The 27710-nt window shown below is 37.0% G+C and overlaps 1 protein-coding gene across 1 annotated transcript in view; it reads left to right on the forward strand.

Annotated features, from left to right (window-relative positions):
* Positions 1-27710, forward strand: part of LOC111141182 (ubiquitin interaction motif containing 1) — a 132017-nt gene that overhangs the window by 37031 nt on the left and 67276 nt on the right. The window contains exon 3 of the mRNA XM_022493561.1: positions 13950-14034. Coding sequence (XP_022349269.1) covers positions 13950-14034 — 85 coding nt within the window. The remainder of the gene's footprint in view (positions 1-13949; positions 14035-27710) is intronic.

Below are 27710 nucleotides of genomic sequence, written 5' to 3' on the forward strand. Positions count from 1 at the left end.
ACCATTTCTAGGTGCATAGTGGCATTAGATACATTCATGTTGTTGGTTAGTTGTAGGATTTCTTTCATTTTTATTTTTGTTTTTTTAAGATTTTATTTACTTATTTGAGAGAGAGTGCACACACGCATAAGCGTGAGTAGGGCGAGGGCGGAGGAGCTGGTAGAGGCAGAGGGACAAGCAGACTCTGTGCTGAGCAGGGAGCCTGACACTGGCCTTGATCCCAAGACCTGAGCCAAAGGCAGATGCTTAACCAACAGAGTCACCCAGGCACCTAGTTGTAGGATTTTTTTAATATATTGTGGATGTTAACCCTTTATCAGATAGATGATTTGCACATATTTTCTCGCATTCTGCAGGTTGTTTTTTTACTACTAATACTGTCCTTGATGCACAGTAGTTTTAAATTTTGTAATTGTCCACTTTATCTATTTTTTTCTTTCGTTGCTTGTGCTTTTGGTGTCATATCCAAAAAATCATTTCCAAATCCAGTGTCATAAGGCTTTCCCCCCTATGTTTTCTTCTGGGAGTTTTAAAATTGTAGCTTTTATGTTTCGGTCTTCTATCCACTTTTTGTTAGCTTTTGTATATCCTGTATGATGGGTCCAGCTTTCTTCATTTGCATGTAGATATCCAGTTTTCCTAGCATCATATGTTGATGTTTTAATATATGTCTTTATATTTTGATTGGGTTTCATGTACAGCATACTTGGTCTTTCTATTTTTATACAAGCTTGCATCTTTTTTTCCCTTAAACCAGTGTGGTGGTAGAACCATTAATATTTAACATGGTTATTGAAGTACTTTAATATTTACTATCTTTCAAAAAAATTTACTTTCAGATTTTTTTTTTCATTGGTTTTTAGTTTTTTCCCCATCCTTGATTTAATTTTTGCATATGTAGAATGTTTGACCTATTGAAAAAGTCAAGAAAGTCAAATCTGTAGAGAAGGTATACTTAAATTATATTGCTTCTCTGTCCTATACTGCCTGTTCCACATCCCTCATCCCTGTTGGTAATTAGATTTATTTCTTGTTTATTCTTGTTGATGTTGCTTTAAAGGAAAATTAAGCCAGCACATGTTTTCTCAATTCTGCTTCTTTGTATGTGAAATGTAGTATGCCTATTTACATTTTGTTCTTGTCTCTGTACAAAATATCCTATAAATTATTTTTTTCATTCTTTCATTTACTATCTTATATTTCTCCAATGACCATCATTAAATTATTACTTGAATCTGTTTTCCTTTGGAGACATACTGATTCATTTTTCTTTTTTGAGATGGTTTTGTCTGTCTTCAGTTTCTTTCTTGAGTTTTACCAACTTTGATTTCACTTTTTCTTTTTTTTGTTTTTTATAAACATATAATATATTTTTATCCCCAGGGGTACAGGTCTGTGAATCGCCAGGTTTACACACTTCACAGCACTCACCATAGCACATACCCTCCCCAATGTCCATAACCTCACCCCCCCAACCCCCCTCCCCCCATTAACCCTCAGTTTGTTTTGTGAGATTAAGAGTCACTTATGGTTTGTCTCCCTCCCAATCCCATCTTGTTTCATTTACTCTTCTCCTACCCCCTTAACCCCCCATGTTGCATCTCCTCTCCCTCATATCAGGGAGATCATATGATAATTGTCTTTCTCCGATTGACTTATTTTGCTAAGCATGATACCCTCTAGTTCCATCCACGTCGTCGCAAATGGCAAGATTTCATTTCTTTTGATGGCTGCATAGTATTCCATTGTGTATATATACCACATCTTCTTTATCCATTCGTCTGTTGATGGACATCTAGGTTCTTTCCATAGTTTGGCTATTGTAGACATTGCTGCTATAAACATTCGGGTGCACGTGCCCCTTCGGATCACTACGTTTGTATCTTTAGGGTAAATACCCAGCAGTGCAATTGCTGGGTCATAGGGTAGTTCTATTTTCAACATTTTGAGGAACCTCCATGCTGTTTTCCAGAGTGGCTGCACCAGCTTGCATTCCCACCAACAGTGTAGGAGGGTTCCCCTTTCTCCGCATCCTCGCCAGCATCTGTCATTTCCTGACTTGTTAATTTTAGCCATTCTGACTGGTGTGAGGTGGTATCTCATTGTGGTTTTGATTTGTATTTCCCTGATGCCGAGTGATGTGGAGCACTTTGTCATGTGTCTGTTGGCCATCTGGATGTCTTCTTTGCAGAAATGTCTGTTCATGTCCTCTGCCCATTTCTTGATTGGATTATTTGTTCTTTGGGTGTTGAGTTTGCTAAGTTCTTTATAGATTTTGGACACTAGCCCTTTATTCGATATGTCATTTGCAAATATCTTCTCCCATTCTGTCAGTTGTCTTTTGGTTTTGTTAACTGTTTCCTTTGCTGTGCAGAAGCTTTTGATCTTGATAAAATCCCAATAGTTCATTTTTGCCCTTGCTTCCCTTGCCTTTGGCGATGTTCCTAGGAAGATGTTGCTGCGGCTGAGGTCGAAGAGGTTGCTGCCTGTGTTCTCCTCAAGGATTTTGATGGATTCCTTTCTCACATTGAGATCCTTCATCCATTTTGAGTCTATTTTCGTGTGTGGTGTAAGGAAATGATCCAATTTCATTTTTCTGCATGTGGCTGTCCAATTTTCCCAACACCATTTGTTGAAGAGGCTGTCTTTTTTCCATTGGATATTTTTTCCTGCTTTGTCGAAGATTAGTTGACCATAGAGTTGAGGGTCTATTTCTGGGCTCTCAATTCTGTTCCATTGATCTATGTGTGCCATACCATGCTGTGCCAGTACCATGCTGTCTTGATGATGACAGCTTTGTAATAGAGCTTGAAGTCCGGAATTGTGATGCCACCAACTTTGGCTTTCTTTTTCAATATTGCTTTGGCTATTCGAGGTCTTTTCTGGTTCCATATAAATTTTAGGATTATTTGTTCCATTTCTTTGAAAAAAATGGATGGTACTTTGATAGGAATTGCATTAAATGTGTAGATTGCTTTAGGTAGCATAGACATTTTCACAATATTTATTCTTCCAATCCAGGAGCATGGAACATTTTTCCATTTCTTTGTGTCTTCCTCAATTTCTTTCATGAGTACTTTATAGTTTTCTGTGTATAGGTTCTTAGTCTCTTTGGTTAGATTTATTCCTAGGTATCTTATAGTTTTGGGTGCAATTGTAAATGGGATGGACTCCTTAATGTCTCTTTCTTCTGTCTTGTTGTTGGTGTAGAGAAATGCAACTGATTTCTGGGCATTGATTTTATATCCTGACACTTTACTGAATTCCTGTACAAGTTCTAGCAGTTTTGGAGTGGAGTCTTTTGGGTTTTCCACATATAGTATCATATCATCTGCGAAGAGTGATAGTTTGACTTCTTCTTTGCCAATTTGGATGCCTTTAATTTCCTTTTGTTGTCTGATTGCTGAGGCTAGGACTTCTAGTACTATGTTGAATAGCAGTGGTGATAACGGACATCCCTGCCGTGTTCCTGACCTTAGCGGAAAAGCTTTCAGTTTTTCTCCATTGAGAATGATATTTGCGGTGGGTTTTTCATAGATGGCTTTGATAATATTGAGGTATGTGCCCTCTATCCCTACACTTTGAAGAGTTTTGATCAGGAAGGGATGCTGTACTTTGTCAAATGCTTTTTCAGCATCTATGGAGAGTATCATATGGTTCTTGTTATTTCTTTTTTTTTTTTTTTTTAAAGATTTTATTTATTTATTTGACAGAGAGAAATCACAAGTAGGCAGAGAGGCAGGCAGAGAGAGAGGAGGAAGCAGGCTCCCTGCTGAGCAGAAAGCCCGATGTGGGGCTTGAACCCAGGACCTGGGATCATGACCTGAGCTGAAGGCAGCGGCTTAACCCACTGAGCCACCCAGGCGCCCCTTGTTCTTTCTTTTATTAATGTGTTGTATCACATTGATTGATTTGCGGATGTTGAACCAACCTTGCAGCCCTGGAATAAATCCCACTTGGTCGTGGTGAATAATCCTTTTAATGTACTGTTGAATCCTATTGGCTAGTATTTTGGCGAGAATTTTTGCATCTGTGTTCATCAAGGATATTGGTCTGTAGTTCTCTTTTTTGATGGGATCCTTGTCTGGTTTTGGGATCAAGGTGATGCTGGCCTCATAAAATGAGTTTGGAAGTTTTCCTTCCATTTCTATTTTTTGGAACAGTTTCAGGAGAATAGGAATTAGTTCTTCTTTAAATGTTTGGTAGAATTCCCCCGGGAAGCCATCTGGCCCTGGGCTTTTGTTTGTTTGGACATTTTTGATGACTGTTTCAATCTCCTTACTGGTTATGGGTCTGTTCAGGCTTTCTATTTCTTCCTGGTTCAGTTGTGGTAGTTTATATGTCTCTAGGAATGCATCCATTTCTTCCAGATTGTCAAATTTGTTGGTGTAGAGTTGCTCATAGTATGTTCTTATAATTGTCTGTATTTCTTTGGTGTTCGTTGTGATCTCTCCTCTTTCATTCATGATTTTATTTATTTGGGTCCTTTTTCTTTTCTTTTTGATAAGTCTGGCCAGGGGTTTATCGATCTTATTAATTCTTTCAAAGAACCAGCTCCTAGTTTCGTTGATTTGTTCTATTGTTTTTTTGGTTTCTATTTCATTGATTTCTGCTCTGATCTTTATGATTTCTCTTCTCCTGCTGGGTTTAGGGTTTCTTTCTTGTTCTTTCTCTAGCTCTTTTAGGTGTAGGGTTAGGTTGTGTACCTGAGACCTTTCTTGTTTCTTGAGAAAGGCTTGTACCGCTATATATTTTCCTCTCAGGACTGCCTTTGTTGTGTCCCACAGATTTTGAACCGTTGTGTTTTCATTATCATTTGTTTCCATGAATTTTTTCAACTCTTCTTTAATTTCCTGGTTGACCCATTCATTCTTTAGAAGGATGCTGTTTAGTCTCCATGTATTTGGGTTCTTTCCAAATTTCCTCTTGTGATTGAGTTCTAGCTTCAGAGCATTGTGGTCTGAAAATATGCAGGGAATGATTCCAATCTTTTGATAATGGTTGAGACCTGATTTAGGACCGAGAATATGATCTATTCTGGAGAATGTTCCATGTGCACTAGAGAAGAATGTGTATTCTGTTGCTTTGGGATGAAATGTTCTGAATATATCTGTGATGTCCATCTGGTCCAGTGTGTCATTTAAGGCCTTGATTTCCTTGTTGATCTTTTGCTTGGATGATCTGTCCATTTCAGTGAGGGGAGTGTTAAAGTCCCCTACTATTATTGTATTATTGTCGATGTGTTTCTTTGATTTTGTTATTAATTGGTTTATATAGTTGGCTGCTCCCATGTTAGGGGCATAGATATTTAAAATTGTTAGATCTTCTTGTTGGACAGTTCCTTTGAGTATGATGTAGTGTCCTTCCTCATTTCTTATTATAGTCTTTGGCTTAAAATCTAATTGATCTGATATAAGGATTGCCACTCCTGCTTTCTTTTGATGTCCATTAGCATGGTAAATTCTTTTCCTGATTTCACTTTTTCTTTTTTTTTTTGTCCATTTATGCTTAAGTTTTTAGTTTCTGATTCTGAGTTTTTCCTAATCTCTGGATGCGTCTTTGTAACTATTGGAATGTTGCACTGGTTTTCTTTTCCGTGGTGGTTTTGGGGGGTGGGATAGTGTTCATAAGCTGAAATGTTTTTATTTGCCTTTTTGTTTATAGTTGCTTAGTTTGGAATTTCTTTTTTTATTTCTATCATTTACTGGGTATATGTCCTAGTTTAAAAGTTCTCCTTTTGTCTCTTTAGTGAAGTATAATTTCTTTTATGAATAATACTGTTCATGTTAGTGGGCTGTTAGGGTGGGGAGGATAGATTGACAGGTCTGGGTTTTGTTTTGTTTTTTTCCTGTAGGAGCCTTCATTTTTGTTTCTTTGTTCCTTTCTTTCCTTCTAGGAACCTGAAGGGCACCACTTTTGTTTATCTCCCTCTGTTCTAATAACACAGCATCTCTGTGGTTGTCACTTTTGGCTGCTCTCACTTTTAAGTACTTTATTGTAGCTAATTATGTGAAGTACCACATCTTGGACCTGTGCTTAGTGTTTAGCCTTAGTGTTGGCCTTTCTAATCATTGGGGTGATTTTGTCTGTGCTTTAACTTTTTTTTAAATATCTTTTTCATGGAGTCTCCATTATTTTTCATGAAGGCTCTTAAGTGTCTCCTTACTCTGTTCTGTGTACCCAAAGACTTGCAGCAGCAGTGGGAATTCTGTTGGAATTTGTTGTTTATTGATTGCTGGTTATATGAAGTTTATGGTCTGCCTTTTCTCATGCTGAAGACATTGGTCAGAGATGGCGGTTTTTTCTCACCTTTTAGTCTGGTGGTTTTTCCTGGAGCATTTGTGGAGAGATTCAGATTTAAGCAATTACCATTATCTTTTAGATCTTTCATTTTCAGCCATTCTGGATCACTATATTATAGTTGAGTCTTTTATATAATAACCTTGTTAGATGATCTTATATTCACTGTATATTTTTATATTTTTCACTTTTTTGGCTCTTTGTTCTGGCATATCTTTTGGTACTTAGAAAGTATTTTTTGTTGTTGTTCTAGACATTGACTTTATATTAGTGCCTTTTATAATTTTTTCCTCTTATAGCATTTCGTAATCTGTTTTGCCACTTGTAAATGGTGTTCTTTGACTTTCATTTATAGCCCATGCAGTATTTAGTGAACTTACTCTACTTTCCAGTTTTATCTCTTCTCACTTATTAGTTGAATAATTTTTACATTATTAAAATACATAATTAGGGGTTTTTCTTATATTGCCATCTCTACTTTTGTTTTAGTCTTAGGTCTAAAATTAGAAATACTAAATATTCACTCTCAGTTCTTTGCCAAAGTTTCTCTAATAATAATTTCTCTAATTTTTAGTTTAATGGCGCTTATTATGTATTAGAATCATCAGGACGACCTTGTAAGCAGTATTTCCTGAGTTCTGTTTTTCTGTTGTATTTCTTTTGTTTTGATACCTGAAAGACTCCTTGTGGGATCCAAAATTCTTGCTTACAATTCTCTCCCACTCAAGTTTCTTTAAAAACTGCTTTTGTGGTTTTTGTTTCTTTGTTTTTGCTTTAGTATGTTGCATTTGAAAAGTCCAACTTACTTTCCTTTTTCTGCGATTAGGCCTTTTTGTTAGTCTGAATGCTTTAAGAATTTCTTTATTTTTAAGGTGCAATAGGTTTAATAGTATAGGTCTGAAAAACAGTTGTTCAGGGTCCCTTTTCCCAGATAAATGGTGGGTACTTTCAGTAAATAAATTCAGGGTTGTTTTGGGTAAATTTCTCTTTGGTTATAGTTTTTTTTTTTTTTTAATTAAAGATTTTATTTATTTATTTATTTTAGAGAGAGAGTGGGAGTGTGAGCCTGAGCAAGGGGAGGGGCAGAAAGGGAGAGAATGGGACAAGCATACTACATGCTGAGTCTAGAGCCCCATATAAAGTGGGGCTCTATATAATGGTCTTGAGATCATGTCCTGAGCCAAAATCAAGAGTTGGATGCTTAAGCTTAACCAACTGAGCCACCTAGGTGCCCCTTTGATTATAGTTTTTTTTTTTTTAAAGATTTTATTTATTTATTTGACAGATAGAGATCACAAGTAGGCAGAGAGGCAGGCAGAGAGAGAGGAAGGGAAGCAGCCTCCCCGCTGAGAGAGAGCCTGATGCAGGGCTTGATCCCAGGACCCTGAGATCATGACCTGAGCTGAAGGCAGAGGCTTTAACCCACTGAGCCACCCAGGCACCCCTGATTATAGTTTTAATGTTAGTTTATTTCATTGTTCTGTTTTTTTCATCGGAGTTCCCAGTTATACATTTATTAGATGATCTTTGCTTGTATTCTGTTACAGCTACTTTCTCTCAGATCATTTTTATTCCTTTCCATGTTTCATTTTTTGTTTTGTTGAATATATATATATATTTTTTTTACTTTCTTCAGTACCTTTATTGAATCTTGAGGCAAGGTATGGTTGGTGTTTTTGATTCTCTTTATTATATAGAACTGTTAATTTACCCAGTTTTTCTTTTCCTTTATCACCCAGTGGCCATAGTGTGTCTCTTCTCTGTTTGCCTACTTCTGTTGTTCTCCTCTATGAGTGATGTTTCCTTGGGATTGATATAAGTTTAGTGGATATACCTTATTCATATTAGGGTCAGACTTTCTCTTTCTTGGCGTGATTTTGCCTATTCACAATTGATGTTTATTTCTTGCTTGCAAGTAATTTGAAATTTGGAGTTATGCAGAAAATGCAGGTTACATGCAATTTTGTTTTATTTATCTGATTTTTGGGGGGAATTGTATAGAAAATATGGAAATGCCTTAGCCTTACTATTTTGCATCTTATTTTAATCACTTATCTTGGAAATATTTTTATATGAGTATTTATAAACGAAAGTTTTTTAAAAAATTTTTTATTTATTTGACAGACAGAGATCACAAGTAGGCAGAGGGGCAGGCAGGGAGAGAGGAGGGGAAGCAGGTGATGTGGGGCTCGATCCCAGGACCCTGGGATCATGACCTGAGCCGAAGGCAGAGGCTTTAACCCACTGAGCCACCCAGGCGCCGCCCCCCCCCTTTTTTTTGGAGAGCAAGAATGCATGTGAGGGCGGGGAGGGGCAGAGGGAGAGGGAGAGAGAGAGAGAGAGTCTTAAGCAGGCTCCATGATCAGCATGGAACCTTTTGCTGGGCTTGATCTCAATGACCCTGAGATCATGACCTGAGCTCACTCAGGAGTCAGCCTTTGCTTCTCCCTCTACCTCTTCTGTTCCTTCTCCTTCTCCTGTCTTGCTCATGCTCTGTCTCTCAAATAAAATAAAATAAAATCTTAAGAAAAAAGAAGGAGTCAGCTGCTTAATTAACTGGGCCACCCAGGTACCCCAAAAGTCATTCTTTTAGATGAAAACATGGTATTCTGAATGGACCATAATATATTTTACTGTGTTGTTATTCATGATCATAAGTCCACGTACTTAACACAATCTGTGATGTAATACTAGCTGCTTCTTAAAATTTCCAGTCTGTTTGGGGTGCCTGGGTGGCTCATTTGGTTGGGTGTCCAATTCTTGGTTTCAGCTAAGGTCATGATCTCAGAGTGGTGAGATTGAGCCCCGTGTTGCACTCTGCATTCAGTGGGGAGTCTGCTTGAGATTCTCTGTCTTCCTTTCCCTCTCCTACTCACTTGCTCTCTCTTTCTCTCTCTCAGTAAATAAATGAAATCTTTAAAAAAATATCCAGTCTGTCACAGACTATTTTAAAATACAGTAAAAAAGGATTACTAGAAAATGAAATTTAAAAAGACAAAATATGGGCCTGTATCTTTTATTGTTATATACAACAAACGTTAAGGTTTCATTTCAATAAATATAATCAGAACAAATGCAACATAGGAAAACAGGGAAAAAAATGGTGCATGTTCCTTGAAATTGTGTTTATAAGCAATTTGATATAGAGAATGTCTATTTTACTGATAAATTTTTCTTTCCATAATTGTAACTAGACAAAGTTATGTGTGAAGTAGTGAACTGTGTATTAAGCATCCATACATATCCTTTCAGTGAACACTGTGTATATCAATATTTAAAGTTCTTATTTTGACAAATGAGCTTTCTTCTTGCTTAACAACTTACTGTTCTAGTTTGGGTTGATGATGATGCCAGTGTCACAGGGGATATTGTTTACCTAAAGCCTATATTTTTAAAAAGATAAAATTCAGTTTGAAGAAATCAGTTTTACATTAAGGAATGGGAAGAAGAATTTTATTTTATTTTTTATTTAGAGATTTAATTAATTAATTTATTTGACAGAGAGATCACAAGTAGGCAGAGAGGCAGGCAGAGAGAGAGGAGAAAGCAGGCTACCCGCTAAGCAGAGAGCCTGATGTGGGGCTCCATCCCAGGACCCTGGGATCATGACCTGAGCTGAAGGCAGAGACTTTAACCCACTGAGCCACCCAGGCGCCCCGGAAGAAGAATTTTAAAGCAGTTTCAGTAATATTGTAGTATTTTTATTCAAAACTAGCTTGAAAATGCTATACTTCAAAAATCATCTTTGATCTCTCTTCCAGCAATTTTTTTCTGAAAAGTTAGTTAAATTTCAGTTACCTTATTATTATTATTTTTAAATTCAGTATAGTTAACATATAGTATTATATTAGTTTCAGGTATACAATACAGTGATTCAGAAATTTGATATGTTACTCAGTGCTCATCATGATAGTGTACTTTTAATTTCCTTTACCTTTCACCCATCCCTTCATCCACCCCCTCTGGTAACCATTAGTTTGCTTTCTGTAGTTAAGAGTCTGTTTTGATTTGTCTCTTTTTTCTTTGTTTTGTTTCTTAAATTCCATGTATGAGTGAAACTGAATGGTATTTGTCTTTTTCCAGCTGACTTATTTCACTTAGCGTTTTACTTTCTAGATCTGTCTATGTTGTTGCAAATGGCAAGATTTCATTCCTTTTTTATGGCTGAGTGATATTCCATTGTTTATATATACCATATGTTTTTATTTTATTTTATTTCATTTTTTAAAGATTTTATTTATTTATGTGACAGAAAGAGACACAGCAAGAGAGGAAACAGAAGCAGGGGGAGTGCGACAGGGAGAAGCAGGTTTCCTGCCGAGCAGAGAGTCCAGTGTGGGGCTTGATCCCAGAACCCTGGGATCATGACCTGAGCTGAAGGCAGATGCTTAATGACTGAGCCACCCAGGTGCCCCATACCATATCTTTTTATCCATTCATCTATTAGTGGCCACTTGGGATGCTTCCATAATTACATTTTAATTAGCCTTTGAGGAAAGAAATGGAATTTGGATCCATGAATTTGATTTTTTGGTGTAATATAAAATTTGGAAAGTTCTATTAAATTTATCAGGTTTTGGATGATAATGTTTTGCAGATGTAAAATACCAACTTTACCACCCATTTCACTGATGTTTATTGTAAAATTATAGAACATCACAATCTGTAGACTCTCTGTCCTTCTAATAATCTAACTTTAATTTCTGTCCTTTGATCTTACTTGTCATAAACATTCTTTCCTTGCATGGAAGTATTAAGTTCACTGAAAATACTGAACATATCAGAAAAATAAATCTTGCTTTCTACTTTATTACTTTGTCCTAAAAAGTTCTAGAAACACTAAGCATTCATTTTATAATTTGGAATTCTCCACAGACCTTTCTGCTTTAATAAATCCTGTTATGGCAAGTAATAACAGTTATTTATGATACATTTACATACACATAATAAAGTGATTATGTATCAAAAAATATTCTTGAATTGAATGCATTTGCCTTAGCCTTATGTAACTTAAAATTTCTAATATGCACAGTATTTAATTTGGCTGACATTTTTTTCAGTAATAGAAACTGTGTACTGAGTAACTGTGGCACAAGCTTCTTAAATCTAGGATGTTTTTCCCATTGTTACTTCTGGCTATGTGATAGTTAAAAGTTTAATCCTTTATGTTTTTGTACAGTTAAAAATTTAGTTAACATTTGTTGACAGTGAAACAAAAATTTTTTGTATCATCCAGTTAATCACGCATTTCTTAAAATAATTGCTGTGTTGCCAATATCTGTGCATTTATGAAGCTACAGTGAAAAGAATGTTGTTGGCTTTGTTTTACTAATTGTTCTTCCATATCATGGTCTGTTTCCTGAATGTGTCAGGCTATGTTGTTATTGAAATATGGTACTTGACCTACCTTCTTTGCCTCATTTCCAAGCAAGTATTTCCAAGCAGATAACTTTGCAATCTTCTGCTGATTTCCTGATAGTTTTATATACAGACAATCCCTGAGTTTTGATAGCTTGGCTATGAGTTTTTTTTTTTTTTTTTTTTTTAAAGTTTTTATTTATTTGTCAGAGAGAGAGAGGGAGAGAGAGCGAGTGCAGGCAGACAGAATGGCAGGCAGAGGCAGAGGGAGAAGCAGGCTCCCTGCTGAGCAAGGAGCCCGATGCGGGACTCGATCCCAGGACGCTGGGATCATGACCTGAGCCGAAGGCAGCTGCCCAAACAACTGAGCCGCCCAGGCGTCCCTGACTATGAGTTTTTGAGTTTATGATGGTGTGAAGTGATACACATTCAGTAGAAACTGAACTTCGAATTTTGAATTTTGATCTTTTTCTGGGATAGCAGTACATGATATGATACTCTTTTGTGATACTGGGCAGTGGCAGTGAGCCACAGCTTTCAGTCAGCCACACAAGCATGAGGGTAAACAGCTGGTCCATTTACAACCATTCTTTACCCATAAACACATTCTGTTTTTCACTTTCAGTACAGTATTCAGTAAATTATGTGGGATAGTCAACACTTTATTATAAAAAAAGGACTTGTGTTAGATGATTTTGCCCAACTGTAGACCATTGTAAGTGTTCTGAGCTTGTTTAAGGTAGGTTAGGCTAAACTGTGATGTTTGGTACATTAGGAGTATTCAATAAATCTTCAGTTTATAATATTTTCAACTTGTAATGGCTGGTCCTTCTGCAAGTGACTAGTCTGCAGTTTTCACCATGGAAGTCTACTTATTGTGTGCTTGGATGTTGTGGCAATGTCAAATCGCTGTATAAGTTTCTGAATGCTTATTCTCAGTTTCTATGTTTATTTTATTTTTTTTAAGATTTTATTTATATGAGAGAGAAAAAGAGAGTACAAGCAGGGAGAGTGGCAAAGGGAGAAAAAGAAGCAGGCTCCCCACAGAGCAGGGAGCCTGATGCAGTCCTGGATCCCAGGACTCTGGGATCATGACCTGTGCCAAAGACACTTAACTGACTGAGCCACCAGGCACCCCTCTATCTTTATTTTGTTAGAGTAGTAACAGGCAGTGTGCTAATTTCCACTCATCTATAGATCGTATTTTCTGTAGCATTGATTCAGGTTTTACAACAACAAAATATTCTACTTTGAGCATTATTGTGTGCACATCTTTGTGCTTATGAGTGTATCTGTAGATTTAACTCCTAGAAGTGTATTGCTGGGCAAAGATTATGTACATTAATGATTGCAGAGGTTATTGCCGATTTGCCCTCTAAACATATTGGATCCATTTTATCCTGTCAGTGTATAAGAGTATTTGTTTCCCCACATAAAGTGTTTTATAAAACATTTTATTTTTGCTATTAATACAGGTTTTAAAAGTATATAACTGTTTTGATTTATGTCAAACGTCTTTACATATACTTATTAACCCTTTGTGTATTTTTCCCTATGGGGTATCTTATCATGGCCTTTGCTTGTAGGAGGAGGTTAAATACTGGTCTTTTTACTGATTTGTAAGAGCTCTTTATAGATAAAGAAAATTAGCCCATTCTCTGATAATTATGTTGCATAGTTTTCCCTAGTTCTGTTGCTTTTTAAGTACTGATTTAAAAATAGATGAATACACACTGACTTTAAACATACTCGTTTTTAAAAAGATTTATTTATTTATTTGAGAGAGAGAGTAAGAGTGCTGGGGGGCAGGGGCAGAGAGAGAGGGAGAGACCATCTTAAGCAGACTCTGTGCTGAGTGCAGAGCCTGACACGGGGGTTGATCTCACCATCCTGAGATCACAACGTGAGCTGAAACCAAGAGTCAGATGCTTAACTGACTGAGCCATCCAGGCGCCCCCATAGTTATTCATTTTTTTAAGTCCTGAATCAAGCTTTCTCTGAACTTGAGTCCATGCTTACTGGCACTATGCAGATGGCCAGTTTTTACATGAGTGTCCATGTGACAAATAATAATGTCAATATATTATACATTTTAATTTTTATGATTTTTAATTGTTCCAGATCTACATTTTTTATTGTACCATAAAGGATCTTTTCAGCTGTTTTCTGTGAACATTTACAATAGCCACTGATTCTGCAAGAGGCTCAGTGATCTCTTAGTTATAGAAGAGGTAGAAAGAGTACTAATTTTAATAGTAGCCACCCTGATGGAATTTCTTGTTTTGCAACAGGAACCAAAGGAGGAGAATGGATTGCAGAAAATGAAGACAAAACAGTCGAATAGAACAAAGTGTTTGGCCAAAAGAAAAATTGCACGTATGTTTTTATTTTTGTGTTGAGAATGCTTTGAAAAGTGCAGCATAGAATTGACACTGATTTCTTCATTAAGAAGAGAGATCTCTGAGTAAGGATGTATGTGCTTCCTATTTATTTTGGATTCCATTAATCTTAGGATTCACCATTACCTGTAACTCATATAGTTGACTTATTATTGGCAGAGGTTTGAAATTAGAATGTGAACTTCAGAGTTAGGCACACTTGGATTTTAATCCTTCCTTTAGCCCTTACTATGTAGACTTAAGGCAAGTTAATGCTTTCAGCCTACCTCTGTTTTCTTATTAATAAAATGCAGATATAATACTTAGTGGCTCAAATAATAGTACCTACTATAATGGTACTAGTTTTGTCATGTTAGAAAAACAACATTCAACTGAGTAAATTTGAAGATTTAATTGGCTTTTATTAAATGATTCACGAATTGGGCAACATTTCATCTAGTAAATAGAGAGGTGCTCCTGAGGAATTGTCCAAAATGAAAGGTTTTTATAAAAAGGCGGGTGGGGCGAGAAAATAATTAGCAAAAAAAAAAGAGAAAGAATTATTTTAGGCAAGACCATCTTTCTTTGCTGGGAAAGATAGGGGTTTTATTAGGTGGATTACCTCATCTTACTTTGGATGGAGAGTTTATGTGATTATCTCATTGGTGCTTAATCAGAAAATTCCTGGTTGACAGGTTAAGACTTAAATTTCTGGGGAAATTTGAAACTGTAGCTAAGTTAGGTATTAAGCCCCGGTTTGGTGACTTGGCCTGGTCTAAGTGATGCTGTGTGGACCTGTGGTTTTCCTTTTAACATTTGTTAAATTGTAAGGGAAAATGTCTCTACTCTTAACACTTCAGTCTGGTCATCACATGTTTTGGGAGTTTTTCCCCCACACCAAGCAGTTCTCCAGTTTTTAGTCAGACACTGTTGAGTATCTCAGTTTAACCAATTCTGACATTGTCTGCCCAGAGATAGTATCAGATCCCACAGGATTCACTTTTTTACAGCAACTGCAAGTCCAGGTCATGACCTGTGCATCTGACTGACTGGCTATTCAGAGGTTTACATTACCCTCTCTTTGGGTTTGATTAATTGGTTAGAATGGCTCATAAAACTCAGGGGAACCATTTAATTACTAGATAACTGGTTTATTACAAAGGATATAACTCAGGAACAAGCAGATGGAAGAGATGTATAGGGCAAGATATGGCAGAAAGGCTGCAGAGCTTGCCTGCCCTCTCTAAATGTGGGAGGAGTATCCCAGTATCTCCGCCAGCCTTTCCAGTATCTCCATCAAACTAGAAGCTCTCCAAACCCTGTAGTTTACAGATTTTTATGGAAGCTTTGTTATGTAGGCATGAGTGATTAAATCATTGGCCATTGGTGATTGATTCAAAGTCCAGCCAGCCCTTCTGTCTGTTCCCTCCAGGTTGGGGGACAGGGATGGAAGTTCCTACCCTCTAAACCCACAATTGATTTCCTCATATTTAGGGGCTTTCCAAAAGTAAGTGCATTAACATAACTCTCAGGTATGGTTGAAAGGGTTTGTTACAAATAAGAAAAAAGATACCTTTATTGTTCTTTTCACTTAGGAAATTCTGAGGGATTTAGGAGCTCTGTGCCAGGAAACAAAGATCAGATATATATTTATTAGTTTAAGTTAGAAGAGCACAAACATTTTTTGTTGTAGGTTTTGCTTTTTTTCAAAAGTTTATTGCTTTCTTTTTTGGTTTTATTTGCTATATTTACTTTCTTTTTTACAAAAGTTTATTGAAGATAAGCAAGGCTTTATTTCACTATTAGTTTGAATTTCAGTGATTTAAGGTAGATTAACCACAGACAGTTCTTTGTTGTGAAGTCATTGCATTATGTCTAGAAGTAGCTGTCACTAGGTTAGATCTGTCGAATGTACTCAAGTTATTTTCAGTATTGAAAATTGTTGATAATAGTTATTTTTTGAGATGCAATTATCTTTATCAATTGGTAAATTTATGTCATCATAGGTGGACTATTGATAGTTGTCTGGTTATTCTGAGTCTTTACAATCAAATTGGGTTTTACTTTTTTATTTAGTTGTGTCATGCTTTTTTTTTCTGGTCTGATGACCCTTTTTATCTTTTTTATATATATATTTTTTTAAAGATTTTATTTATTTATTTGTCAGAGAGAGAGAGAGGGAGAGAGAGCAAGCACAGGCAGACAGAATGGCAGGCAGAGGCAGAGGGAGAAGCAGGCTCCCTGATGAGCAAGGAGCCCGATGTGGGACTCGATCCCAGGATGCTGGGATCATGACCTGAGCCGAAGGCAGCTGCTTAACCAACTGAGCCACCCAGGTGTCCCTTTTTTATATATTTTGACAACTTTTGTCTTTTACAATGACATTTAATGTAATTATTGGTGTTACTGAATTAAAATGTACAGTTTTGAATGCTGTTCATTTGTTCCAACTGTTTTGTCTTTTTTATTTTTTCTGTCCTCTTTTGTATTTGTTGTATATTATTTTGATTTCATTTTATTTCTATCATATCTTTTAAAATGTGTTTAGTGGTTGCCCTAGAGTCTCTAGTACACACATTTAATTAATCACAGCCACCTTCAAATAATATTCTGTTGTTTCATGTGTAGTGTAGAATGTGTAACGGTATACTCCCCAATTTTTGTCTACTCTGCTTTGTGTTATATTTACCATACATTTTAATTTTGCACTTGTTATAGTACACAATACATTAATACTATTTTGGTTTAGATAGTTATCTTTTAGAGCAATGGAAATAAAAACTAAAGAATTCAGGGGGCTCCTGCGTGGCTCAGTGGGTTAGGCCTCTGCCTTCCTCTCAGGTCATGATCTCAGGGTCTTGGGATCAAGCCCCACATTGGGCTCTTTGCAGGGGCTCCTGCTTCCCCCGCCCCCTCCCTCCGCCTGCCTTTCTGCCTACTTGTGATCTTTGTCCATCAAACAAATAAAATCTTTAAAAAAAAACCAAACTAAAGAATTCAGTACTTTATTTTCCCATCTCAAGGGCTGTTTATTTCTTTGTGTAGATCCCAGTTTCTCTTGGAAAGCTTCCTTTGTCACTTTTATAATGTAGATCAGTTGCCAATTCTGTTTTTATTTGTCTGAAAAAGTCTTTATTTTTCCCATTTTTATGGTAATTATTGAGATATAACTCAGCTACCATACAATTCATTCATCATACAATACCTTCATTATTTAAAGTATACAGTGGTTTTTAGTATATTAAGTGTTGTGCAGCTGTTGCCACAGTCTAATTCTAGAACATTTTCATCACCCTCAAAAGAAACCCTGTATGCTTACCAGTCACCTAAAGCCTTCATCCCACTCAGCCCTCAGCAACTCTGTATTAATTTTCTCTCTCTGTAGATTTGCCTATTCTGGACATTCCATGTAAATGAAATCATAGAACATGTATCTTTTGTGACTGGCTTCTGCTTAGTGTTTTCACATTGGCATCATCAGGACTTCATTCCTTTATTGCTCAGTAATATTGTATTATACCACTGTGCTGCATTTTGTTTATTCATCATTTGGTGGACATTTAGATTGTTTCCACTCTGGCTATTACACCTAAAGTTGCTGTGAACATTTATGTGCAAGTTTTTGTGTGGACATGTTTTCATTTCTCTTGAGTGTATACCTAGCAGTAGAATTCCTGGGCCATATGGCAACTCAGTATTTAATTATTTGAGAAACTTCCAGACTGTTTTCTTTTTCTTTTTTTTTTTTTAATTAATTTATTTATTTGACAGATCACAAGTAGGCAGAGAGACAAGCAGAGAGAGAGGAGGAAGCAGGCTTCCCTGCTGAGCAGAGAGCCCGATGCGGGGCTCCATCCCAGGACCCTGAGATCATGACCTGAGCCGAAGGCAGAGGCTTTAACCCATTGAGCCACCCAGGTGCCCCCAGACTGTTTTCTAAAGTAGCTACCTGTTTTACATTTCTACCACCATTGTATGAGGGTTCCAGTTCCTTCTTATCCTTGCCAGTACTTATTTTACTTTTTTTTTTTTTTTTTTAAATTATAGGCATTCTGCTGGGTATGAAATGGTATCTCATTGTGGTTTTGATTTACATTTCTATAATGACTAATGGTGTTGATCATCTTTTTGTGTGCTTCTTTGCCATTTGTATATTTTCTTTGGGGAAAAGTTGATTCATATCCTTTGCTCATTAAAATTTTTTAAATTATAAAACTCTCATAAAACATACTGAACAGAGAGCCCGATGTGGGGCTCGATCCCAGAACCCTGGGATTATGACCTGAGCTGAAGGCAGAGGCTTTAACCCACTGAGCCACCCAGGCGCCTCTCTCATAGTATATTCTTATAATTGTCTGTATTTCTTTGGTGTTAGTTGTGATGTCTCCTCTTTCATTGATTTTATTTATTTGGGTCCTTTCTCTTTTCTTTTTGATAAGTCTGGCCAGGGGTTTATCAGTCTTACTGAATAAGTCTTTCAAAGAACCAGCTCCTGGTTTTGTTGATCTCTTCTGCTGTTCTTTTAGTTTATGTTTCATTGATATCTGCTCTGATCTTTATTATTTTTCTTCTCCTGCTATGTTTAAGCTTTATTTGCTCTTCTTTCATCAGCTCCTTTAGGTGTAGGGTTAGGTTGTGTATTTGAAACCTTTCTTGTTTCTTGAGAAAGGCTTGTATTGCTCTATACTTCCCTCTTAGGACAACCTTTGCTGCATTCCAAAGATTTGGGAACAGTTGTATTTTTTCTTTCTTTCTTTAAAGATTTTACTTATTTGATAGAAACACAGCAAGAGAAGGAACACAAGCAGGGGGAATGGGAGATGGAGTAGCAGGCTTCCCACCGAGCAGGGAGCCCAATGCGGGGCCCAATCCAAGGACCCTGGGATTATGACCTGAGCTGAAGGCAGAAGCTTAATGACTGAGCCACCCAGGTGCCCCAAAACAGTTGTGTTTTTATTTTCATTTGTTTCCATGAATTTTTAAAATTCTTCTTTAATTTCCTGGTTGACCCATTCATTCTTTAGTAGGATGCTCTTTAGCTTCCATGTATTTGAGTTCTTTCCAACTTTCCTTTTGTGATTGAGTTTGAGTTTCAAAGTATTGTGGTCTGAAAATATGCAGGGAATGATCCCAATCTTTTGGTACTAGTTGAGACCTGATTTGTGAACCAGGATGTGATCTGTTCTGGAGAATGTTCCATGTGCACTAGAGAGGAATGGGTATTCTGTTGTTTTCGAGTATGTTCCGAATAGATCTGTGAAGTCCATCTGGTCCAGTGTGTAATTTGAAGCCCTTATTTCCTTGTTGATCTTTTGCTTAGATGATCTGTCCATTTCAGTGAGGGGGGTGTTAAAGGCCCCTACTATTATTGAATTATTGTCATTGTTTTCCTTTGATTTTGTTATTAGTTGGTTTATATAATTGGCTGCTCCCATGTTAGGGGCATAAATATTTACAATTGTTAGATCTTGTTGGATAGACCCTTTAAGTATGATATAGTATCCTTCCTCATCTCTAATAGTCTTTGGCTTAAAATCTAATTTGTCTGATATAAGGATTGCCACTCCCACTTTCTTTTGATGTCCATTAGCATGGTAAATGGTTTTCTTTCCCCTTACTTTAAAACTGGAGGTGTCTTTGGGTCTAAAATGAATCTCTTGGAGACAGCATATCAATGGGTCTTGTTTTTTTATCCAATATGATACCCTGTGTCTTTTGATTGGGGCATTTAGCCCATTTACATTCAGGGTAGCTGTTGAAAGATATGAATTGTATTCCTGTGCCATTTGGTACATGTGCCAAAGGATGTGCCATTATATTGCCTGTAAGGTGACTGTTACTGTATATTGTCTCTATTACTTTGTGGTCTATGTTACTTTCAGGCGTTCTCTTTGCTTAGAGGACCCCTAACAATATTTCTTGTAGGGCTGGTTTAGTGATTGCAAATTCTTTTAGTTTTTGTCCTGGAAGCTTTTTATCTCTCCTTCTGTTTTCAGTGATAGCCTAGCTGGATATAGTATTCTTTGCTGAATATTTTTCTCATTTAGCCCTGAGTATATTATGCCAGTCCTTTCTGGCCTGCCAGGTTTCTGTGGCAAGGTCTGCTGCCAGTCTAATGTTTCTACCACTGTAGCTTACAGACCTTTTGTCCCAAGCTGTTTTCTGGATTTTCTCTTTGTCTCTGAGATTTGTACATTTTACTATTAGATGTGAGGGTATTGACCTATTTTTATTGATTTTGAGGGGGGTTCTTTGTTCCTCCTGGAGTTTGATGCCTATTTCCTTCCCCAGATTAGGGAAGTTCTCTGCTATAGTTTGCTCCAGTATACCTTCTGCCCCCCTCTTTCTTCTGGGATCCCAGTTATTCTAATGTTGTTTCTCCTAATGATAACACTTACTCTCTTGAATTCTCCCCTCGTAATCCAGTAGCTGTTTATCTCTTTTTTTCTCAGCTACTTTATTCTCCATCATTTGATCTTCTATATCACTAATTCTCTCTTCTGCCTCATTTATCTTAAAAGTCGGAGCCTTCATTTTTCATTGTACCTCATTAATAGCCTTTTTTATTTCAACTTGATTAGCTTTGTTTCTCCAGAAAGGGATTCTCTAGTATCCTCTATGTTTTTTCCAAACCTAGCTAGTGTCTTTATAATCATCATTTTGAACTCTAGGTCTGACATCTTACTAATGTCCATGTTGATTAGGTTCCTGGCAGTCAGTACTGCCTCTTATTCTTTTCTGTTTTTTTTTTTTTTTTTTTTGAGGTGAGTTTTTCCATTTTGTTATTTTGTCCAGAGAGGAATAGATGAATGAGAGAACAAAATGCTAAAAGGGTATCAATGACCCCAGAAAAATGTACACTAAACAAATCAGAAGAGACCTGAAACTGGGGGCGGAAGAAAGAAAGAAAGAAAAAAAAAAGAATTTGATCATGCTGGTGAATAGAACAGAAGCACAGACTAGATTTTGGGTGTATTTTGGTCTGTTAGAAGAAACTGCCTCCCAAAATTCTAAAAAAAGAAAAACATATATAAGTGTAATTACAACAAAGGGATGGTATAGGACTGCAAAGATGAAATTAAAAAGGATTTTAAAAAAGGAATTGATAAGTTGATTGACAAAAAGAAAAAAGAAAAAAAAGAGAATGTGATCAGGTGGATGAATAGAACAAAGCCATAGACTAGATTTAGGGTATATTTTGGTCTATTAGAAGAAACTGCATCCCAAAATTTTAAAGAAAGAAAAATTTATGTGTATATAAAAAATAAGGTTATATACAATGAAGGGATAAAATATCACTGTAAAAATGAAAATTAAAAAATTTTTAAAAAGAGTTGATTAGATAAGAAGTTGGTTGAAAAAGGAAAGAAGAGGGGTGCCTGGGTGTCTCAGTTGTTAAGTGTCTGCCTTCAGCTCAGGTTATGATCCAAGGGTCCTGGGATCGAGCCCTGTATCGGGCTCCCTGCTTAGTGGGAAGCCTGCTTCTCCCTTTCCCACTCCTCCTGCTTGTGTTCCCTCTCTCGTTGTCTTTCTCTCTGTCAAATAAATAAATAAAATCTTAAAAAAAAAGAAGAAAAATTCTTTAAAAAAAACCCAAATAGAAAAAAAATTTTTTTTAATTTGCTTTGAAAGACTAAAGAATCATGGGAAAAAACCATGAATTCTATGTGCCTCTAGCACTAGAGTGTCCTCTAGCACTGGAGTTTTGCCCATCTCACTGATCAGTAAAGTTGGTCTTGGCCTTATGTTCTTGCTGATCTTCTGGGGGAGGGGCCTGTTTTAGTGATTCTCAAATGTCTTTGCCCCAGGTGGAATTGCACCACACTTGCCAGGGGCCACACTAAGTAATCTGCCTGGGTTTCCCTGAAGGCTTTCCTTACATCTTTAGGGGAGGAGAATGAAAATTGAGGTCTCCCAGTCTCTGGCCCTGGAGAAGCCAAGAGCTTGGGGTCCCGCTCCTCAGGGCACCCTCAGAGAAAAGCAGTCAATCACTCCTGTCTCCCTGGTCTCCAGTCACACTCTGTGCTCACCTGGCCTGTCACTGAGTGTTTCTGTGTCTGGCATTTAACCCTGTTTGGAGTCTCCAGACCCAGTAGATTTCTCAAGCGAGCTCCTGTGCCACTTGTCCGAGGAGAGGAAGTCTCCCACTCGCACTTGAAGAGCAGTGGCCCAACTGTGCTGCAGATCACAGTTTATGGCAACCCTGCCCTGAGAGCTCACTCCTGGGCTCATTCTTTGTAGCTGGCTTCCCCACTCAGATACCTGGTAGCTTTACTGCACTCAGGCACCCTTAGTCTTTTTGTGACCCCGAGGGTCCTGAGACCACACTGTCCCAGCAAGGGTTCCCCCCCCCCCCCCCATAAAGCCACAAAGCAATGCCCCTCACTGGAGCAGACTTCTAAAAGTTCCGATTTTATATCTGCTGCTCTATCACTGCTGACAGAGGCTTTCTTTCCACACCCCCTGCAGTCTGTCTTCACATATATCGCCTCAGATTCACTTCTCTGCACTTCTCTGCACATCCTACCTTCCAGAAGGTGGTCGCTTTTCTGTTTGTAGGGTTGCTGCTATTCTTTCTTTGATATCATATTGAGTCTGTAGGTGGTTTGATAACTATCTAGATGAATTCCTGGGACCAGATGAAATTTAGTAGGTCTCCTACTCCTCTGCCATCTTGCTAATAACCCGTCCTGGGCTGGGGGGAAATATATATATATATATATATATATATATGTTTGCAGCAAAATTGAGGGGAAGATACTGTGATTTTCCATTTACCCCTTATTTCATACATGTATATCTGCCTTCATCAGAGTGGAACACTTGTTACAATTGATGAACATGGATTGACACATTATATGTCAATAGTCCATAGTTTACATTGGCATTCACTTTTGGTGTTATCCATTCTCTGGGTTTTGACAAATATATAATAATGTGTATCCATCATTATGGTATCATACATTTTCACTGTCCTAAAAAATCCCTTGTGCCCTCCCTATTCATCCTGCCCCCTGCTAATCTCATAACCACTGCTCTTTTTACTATGTCCATAGTGTCGCCTTTTCCAGAATGTCATATAAGTTGGAATCCTGCTATGAAGCCTTTTCTAGTTGGATTCTTTCACTTAATAATATGCGTATAAGGGGTGCCTGGGTGGCTTAGTGGGTTAAAGCCTCTGCCTTCAGTTCAGGTCATGATCTCAGGGTCCTGGGATTGAGCCCTGCATCAGGCTCTCTGCTCAGCAGGGAGCCTGCTTCCCTTCCTCTCTCTCTGCCTGCCTCTCTGCCTGCTTGTGATCTCTGTCTGTCAAATAAATAAATAAAATCTTTTAAAGAATATGCATATAAGGTTCTTGGTCTTTTTATGTTTTGGTAGATCATTTCTTTTTATAGGTGAATAATTTCATTTTCTGAATAACATTGTTTATTCACTCACCTACTGAAGGTCATTTTGATTGCTTCTAAATTTTAGCAATTAAGGTTAAAGCTTCTGTGAACATCTGTGTGCATTTGTGTGCATCTCTTTTGGGTAACTAACCAAAGAGTATGATTGCTGGATTGTATGGTAAGAGTATGTTTGGTTTTGTAAATTGCCAAACTGTTTTCCAAAGTGTCTTGTCATTTTGCATTCCCAGCAGCAATGAGTGAGAGTTCCTGTTGCTCCACATCCTCACCAGCATTTGATATTTTCAATGTTCCAATATTTGGTCATTCTAATAGGTGTATTGTTAATATCTCATTATTGTTTTAAGTTGCATTTCCCTGATGACATATATGGAATATCTTTTCATATGCTTATTTGCTATCTATATCTTAGTGAAGTATCTGGTACGGTCTTTGGTTTGTTTTCTTGTTGAGTTTTAAAAGTTTTTTGTAACATTTCTTTATCAGATGTGTCTTTTGTAAATACTTTCTCCCATTCTGTGTCTTGTCTTCTCATTCTCTTGATATTATCCTTTGCAGAGCCGGAATTTTTATTTTTAATGAAGTCTAGTTTATCAATTACTACTTTCATGGATTATGCCTTTGATGTGTCTGAAAAGTCATTCCATACTGAAGTTCATCTAGATTTTCTCTTACGTTATCTTCTAGGAGCTTTATAGATTTGTGTATAATATTTTGGTCTATGCTCTATTTTGAGTTAATTTGGGTAAGGTGTTAGGTCATTGTCTAGATTCATTTTATGGATATTCAGTTTTTCCAGCAACATTTGCTGAAAATACTCTGTTTGCTTCATTGTATTGCTTTTGCTCTTTTGTCACAGATAGGTGACTATATGGGTATATTTCTCCAGTCTCTATTCTGTTTCATCGAACTATTTGGGTTTTTGCTACTACCACATTGTTTTTGATTACTGTAGCTTTATATAGTAAGTTTTGAAGTTGGGTGGCATCAGCCCTCCAACTTTGTTCTCCTTAAATGTTATGGTGGCTCTTCTGCATCTTTCACCTTCTTCATATAAACTTTAGAATCAGTTTGTTGATATCTGTAATATAACTTGCTGGGATTTTGATTGGGATTACATTGAATCTGCAGAGCAAGTTGGGAAGAACTGGCATCCTGACAGTGTTGAGTTTTTCTGCCTGTGAACATGGAACATCTCTTTATTTATTTCTTCTTTGATTTTATTCATCAGAGACTGGTAGTTTTCCTCATGTAGATTTTATACATTATTTTGTTAGATGTGTACCTAAATTATAAGTATTTCATTTGGGGGATGCTAATAAATTGTATTTTGTTGTAAATTTTAAATTACACTGTTCATTGTTGGTATATGGGAATGTGGTTAATAAATTGTATTTTATTGTAAATTTTAAATTATACTTGCTCATTGTCAGTATATGGGAATGTGGTTAACTTTTGTATTTTAACCTTATATCCTGTAACCTTTCTGTAATTGCTTACTAGTTCCAGGAGTTTTTTTGTCTGTTCCTTTTGATACTCTACATAGATGATGATGTTATCTGTATACAAAGACAGTTTTCTTTCTTCCCATCTGTATGTATTTCCTTTTCTTGTTATTGCATTGGTTAGTATGTCCACTATGATGTAGAAAGGGAATGGTGAGAGTTTGACATCCCTGACTTTTCTTGTCCTTAGTGGAAAAGCTTTGAGTTCTTCCACTAAGCCTGATTTTAGCTGTATATTTTTTGTAGACTTTTTTTTTTTTTAATCAGGTTGAGGAAGTTCCCCTCTATTCCTAATTTGTTGAGAGTTTTTATCATGAAAGGTGTTTGATTTTGCCCAGTGCTTTTTCTGCACCTATTGCTATGATCATGTGATTTTCCTTTTTTATCCTGTTGATGTGTTGGTAACATTCACTTTTGAGTGTTACACCAGCAGTGCATATCTGGGATAAATCTGACTTGGTCGTGGTGTATAATTCTTCTTATGCGTTGTTGGATTTGATTTGTCAATGTTTTGTGAAGAATTTTTGCATTTGGCATGCCTGGGTGGCTCAGTCAGTTAAGTGTCTGCCTTCAGCTCAGGTGATGATCCTGGGGTCCTGGGATCGAGTCCCACATCAGGCTCCTTGCTCGGCAGGAAGTCTGCTTCTCCCTCTGCCTGCCACTTCCCCTGCTTGTACTCTCTGTCTCTGTGTCAAATAAATAAAATGAAATAAAAGAATTTTTGCATCTGTGTTCATGAGAGATATTCGTCTGTAGTTTTCTTGTAATATTTTAGTATTAGGGTTAATGATGGTCTTATAGATTGAATTAGAAAGTGTGACCTCTTTTTCTATCCTCTGAAACAGATTATAGAGAATTTATATTATTTCTTACTTAAATGTTTAGTAGAATTCACCAGTGAATCCATCTGGGCCTGATGCTTTTTGTTTTTGGAAGGTTATTAATTATGGGTTCTGTTTTTAAGTAGATATAAACCTATTCAGATTGTCTATTTCTTATGTCACTTTGGGCATATTTTGTCTTTCAAGGAATTGGTCCGTTTCATCTAGGTTATCAGATTTGTGAGTATGGAGTTGTTTGTAGTATTCCTTACCTGTTTTTTAAATGTCCACAAAATGTGTGGTACTGTCCGCTTTGATTTCTGATAGTAGTAATTTATGTCCTCTCTCTTAGCCTGACTAGAATCTTACCAATTTTATTGATCTTCTTAAAGAACCAGCTTTTGGTTTTCTCACCTTGTCTATTGATTTCTTTCTTTCTTTCTTTCTTTCTTTCTTTCTTTCTTTTTTTTAAAGAAAGTGTGAGAGAGAGTGAGAATGAGCTGGGGGAGGGGGTGCCGGGGAAGAGGGAGAAGCAGACACCCCCTGAGCCGGGAGCCTGTTACAGAGCTCAATTCCAGATCATGACCTGAGCTGAAATCAAGAGTTGGATGCTTAACTGTCTGAGTCACCCAGGTGCCCTTAAGTTGAGGTATTTTCCCTTTAAACCCACTTTGTTGTGAGTTTTTATCATGAATGGATGTTGAATTTTGTCAAGTGCTTTTTCTGCATCTTTTGAGATGGTCATATGATTTTTATCCTTCATTTTGTTATTTGTTTTGTTTATTGAAATATAATTAACATATAGTGTTCATTTTAGGTGTACAACATACTGATTCAATAATTTTTTTGATTCAACAATTCTTTTTTTTTTTTTAAACTTTTTTTTTTTTTTTTTTTTTTTTTTTTTTTTTTTTTTTTTTTTTTTTTGTCAGAGAGGGAGAGAGAGTGAGCGAGCACAGGCAGACAGAATGGCAGGCAGAGGCAGAGGGAGAAGCAGGCTCCCCGCAGAGCAAGGAGCCCGATGTGGGACTCGATCCCAGGACGCTAGGATCATGACCTGAGCCGAAGGCAGCTGCTTAACCAACTGAGCCACCCAGGCGTCCCATGATTCAACAATTCTTTACATTACTAAGTTCTTATAGCACAGTAAGTGTGGTCACCATCTGTTACTATACAACATTATTACAATATTATTGACTATATTCCCTATGCTATACCACCTATTTACTTTAAATCTGTAGTTGTCTATTTATTTATTTATTTATTTGAGAGAGAGTGAGCGAGCATGAGCGGGGTAGGGGTCTGAGGGAAAAGAAGAAGCCGACTCTCCCCATTGAGCAGGGAGCTCAATATGGGCTTGATCCTAGGACAGGAGATCATGACCTAAGCTGAAGGCAGGCGCTTAACTGACTGGGCCACCAAGGCACACCTGTAGTTGTCTTTATATTTAAAGTTTCTGGGGTGCCTGACTGGCCCAGTAAGTGGAACTTGTGACTCTTGATCTCAGGGTTGTGAGTTTGAGCCCCACATTGGGTGTGGAGATTACTAAAAAAAATCTTTCTTTAAAAAAAGCATAGTGGGTTAAAAAAAAAAAAAAAGCATAGTGGGTTTCTTGTAGAGTTTGGTGTTGTATTTTGATCCACTCTGAAAGTCTCTACCTTATAATTTGTACATTTAGTCTGTGGCGGCATTAAAGGTGATTATTAATATAGTTGGATTAATATCTACCTTATTTGTTACTGTCATCTGTTTTTGCCCCTCTTTTTCATTCCCATTTTTGTCTTCTACTCTTTTTCTGCATTTTGTGGTTTTAATTGAGCATCTTATATGATTCTATTTTCTTTATTTTTTAAATATTTCAGTTGGAATTCTTTCTTTGCAATTATTAGTGGTTGCCATAGAGTTTGCAGTATACCTTTACAACTAATCCAAGTCCATTTT

Source organism: Enhydra lutris, unplaced genomic scaffold (genome assembly GCF_002288905.1).
Source record: "Enhydra lutris kenyoni isolate GAN:26980312 unplaced genomic scaffold, ASM228890v2 scaffoldscaffold5, whole genome shotgun sequence".
Taxonomy (NCBI): Eukaryota; Metazoa; Chordata; class Mammalia; order Carnivora; family Mustelidae; genus Enhydra; species Enhydra lutris.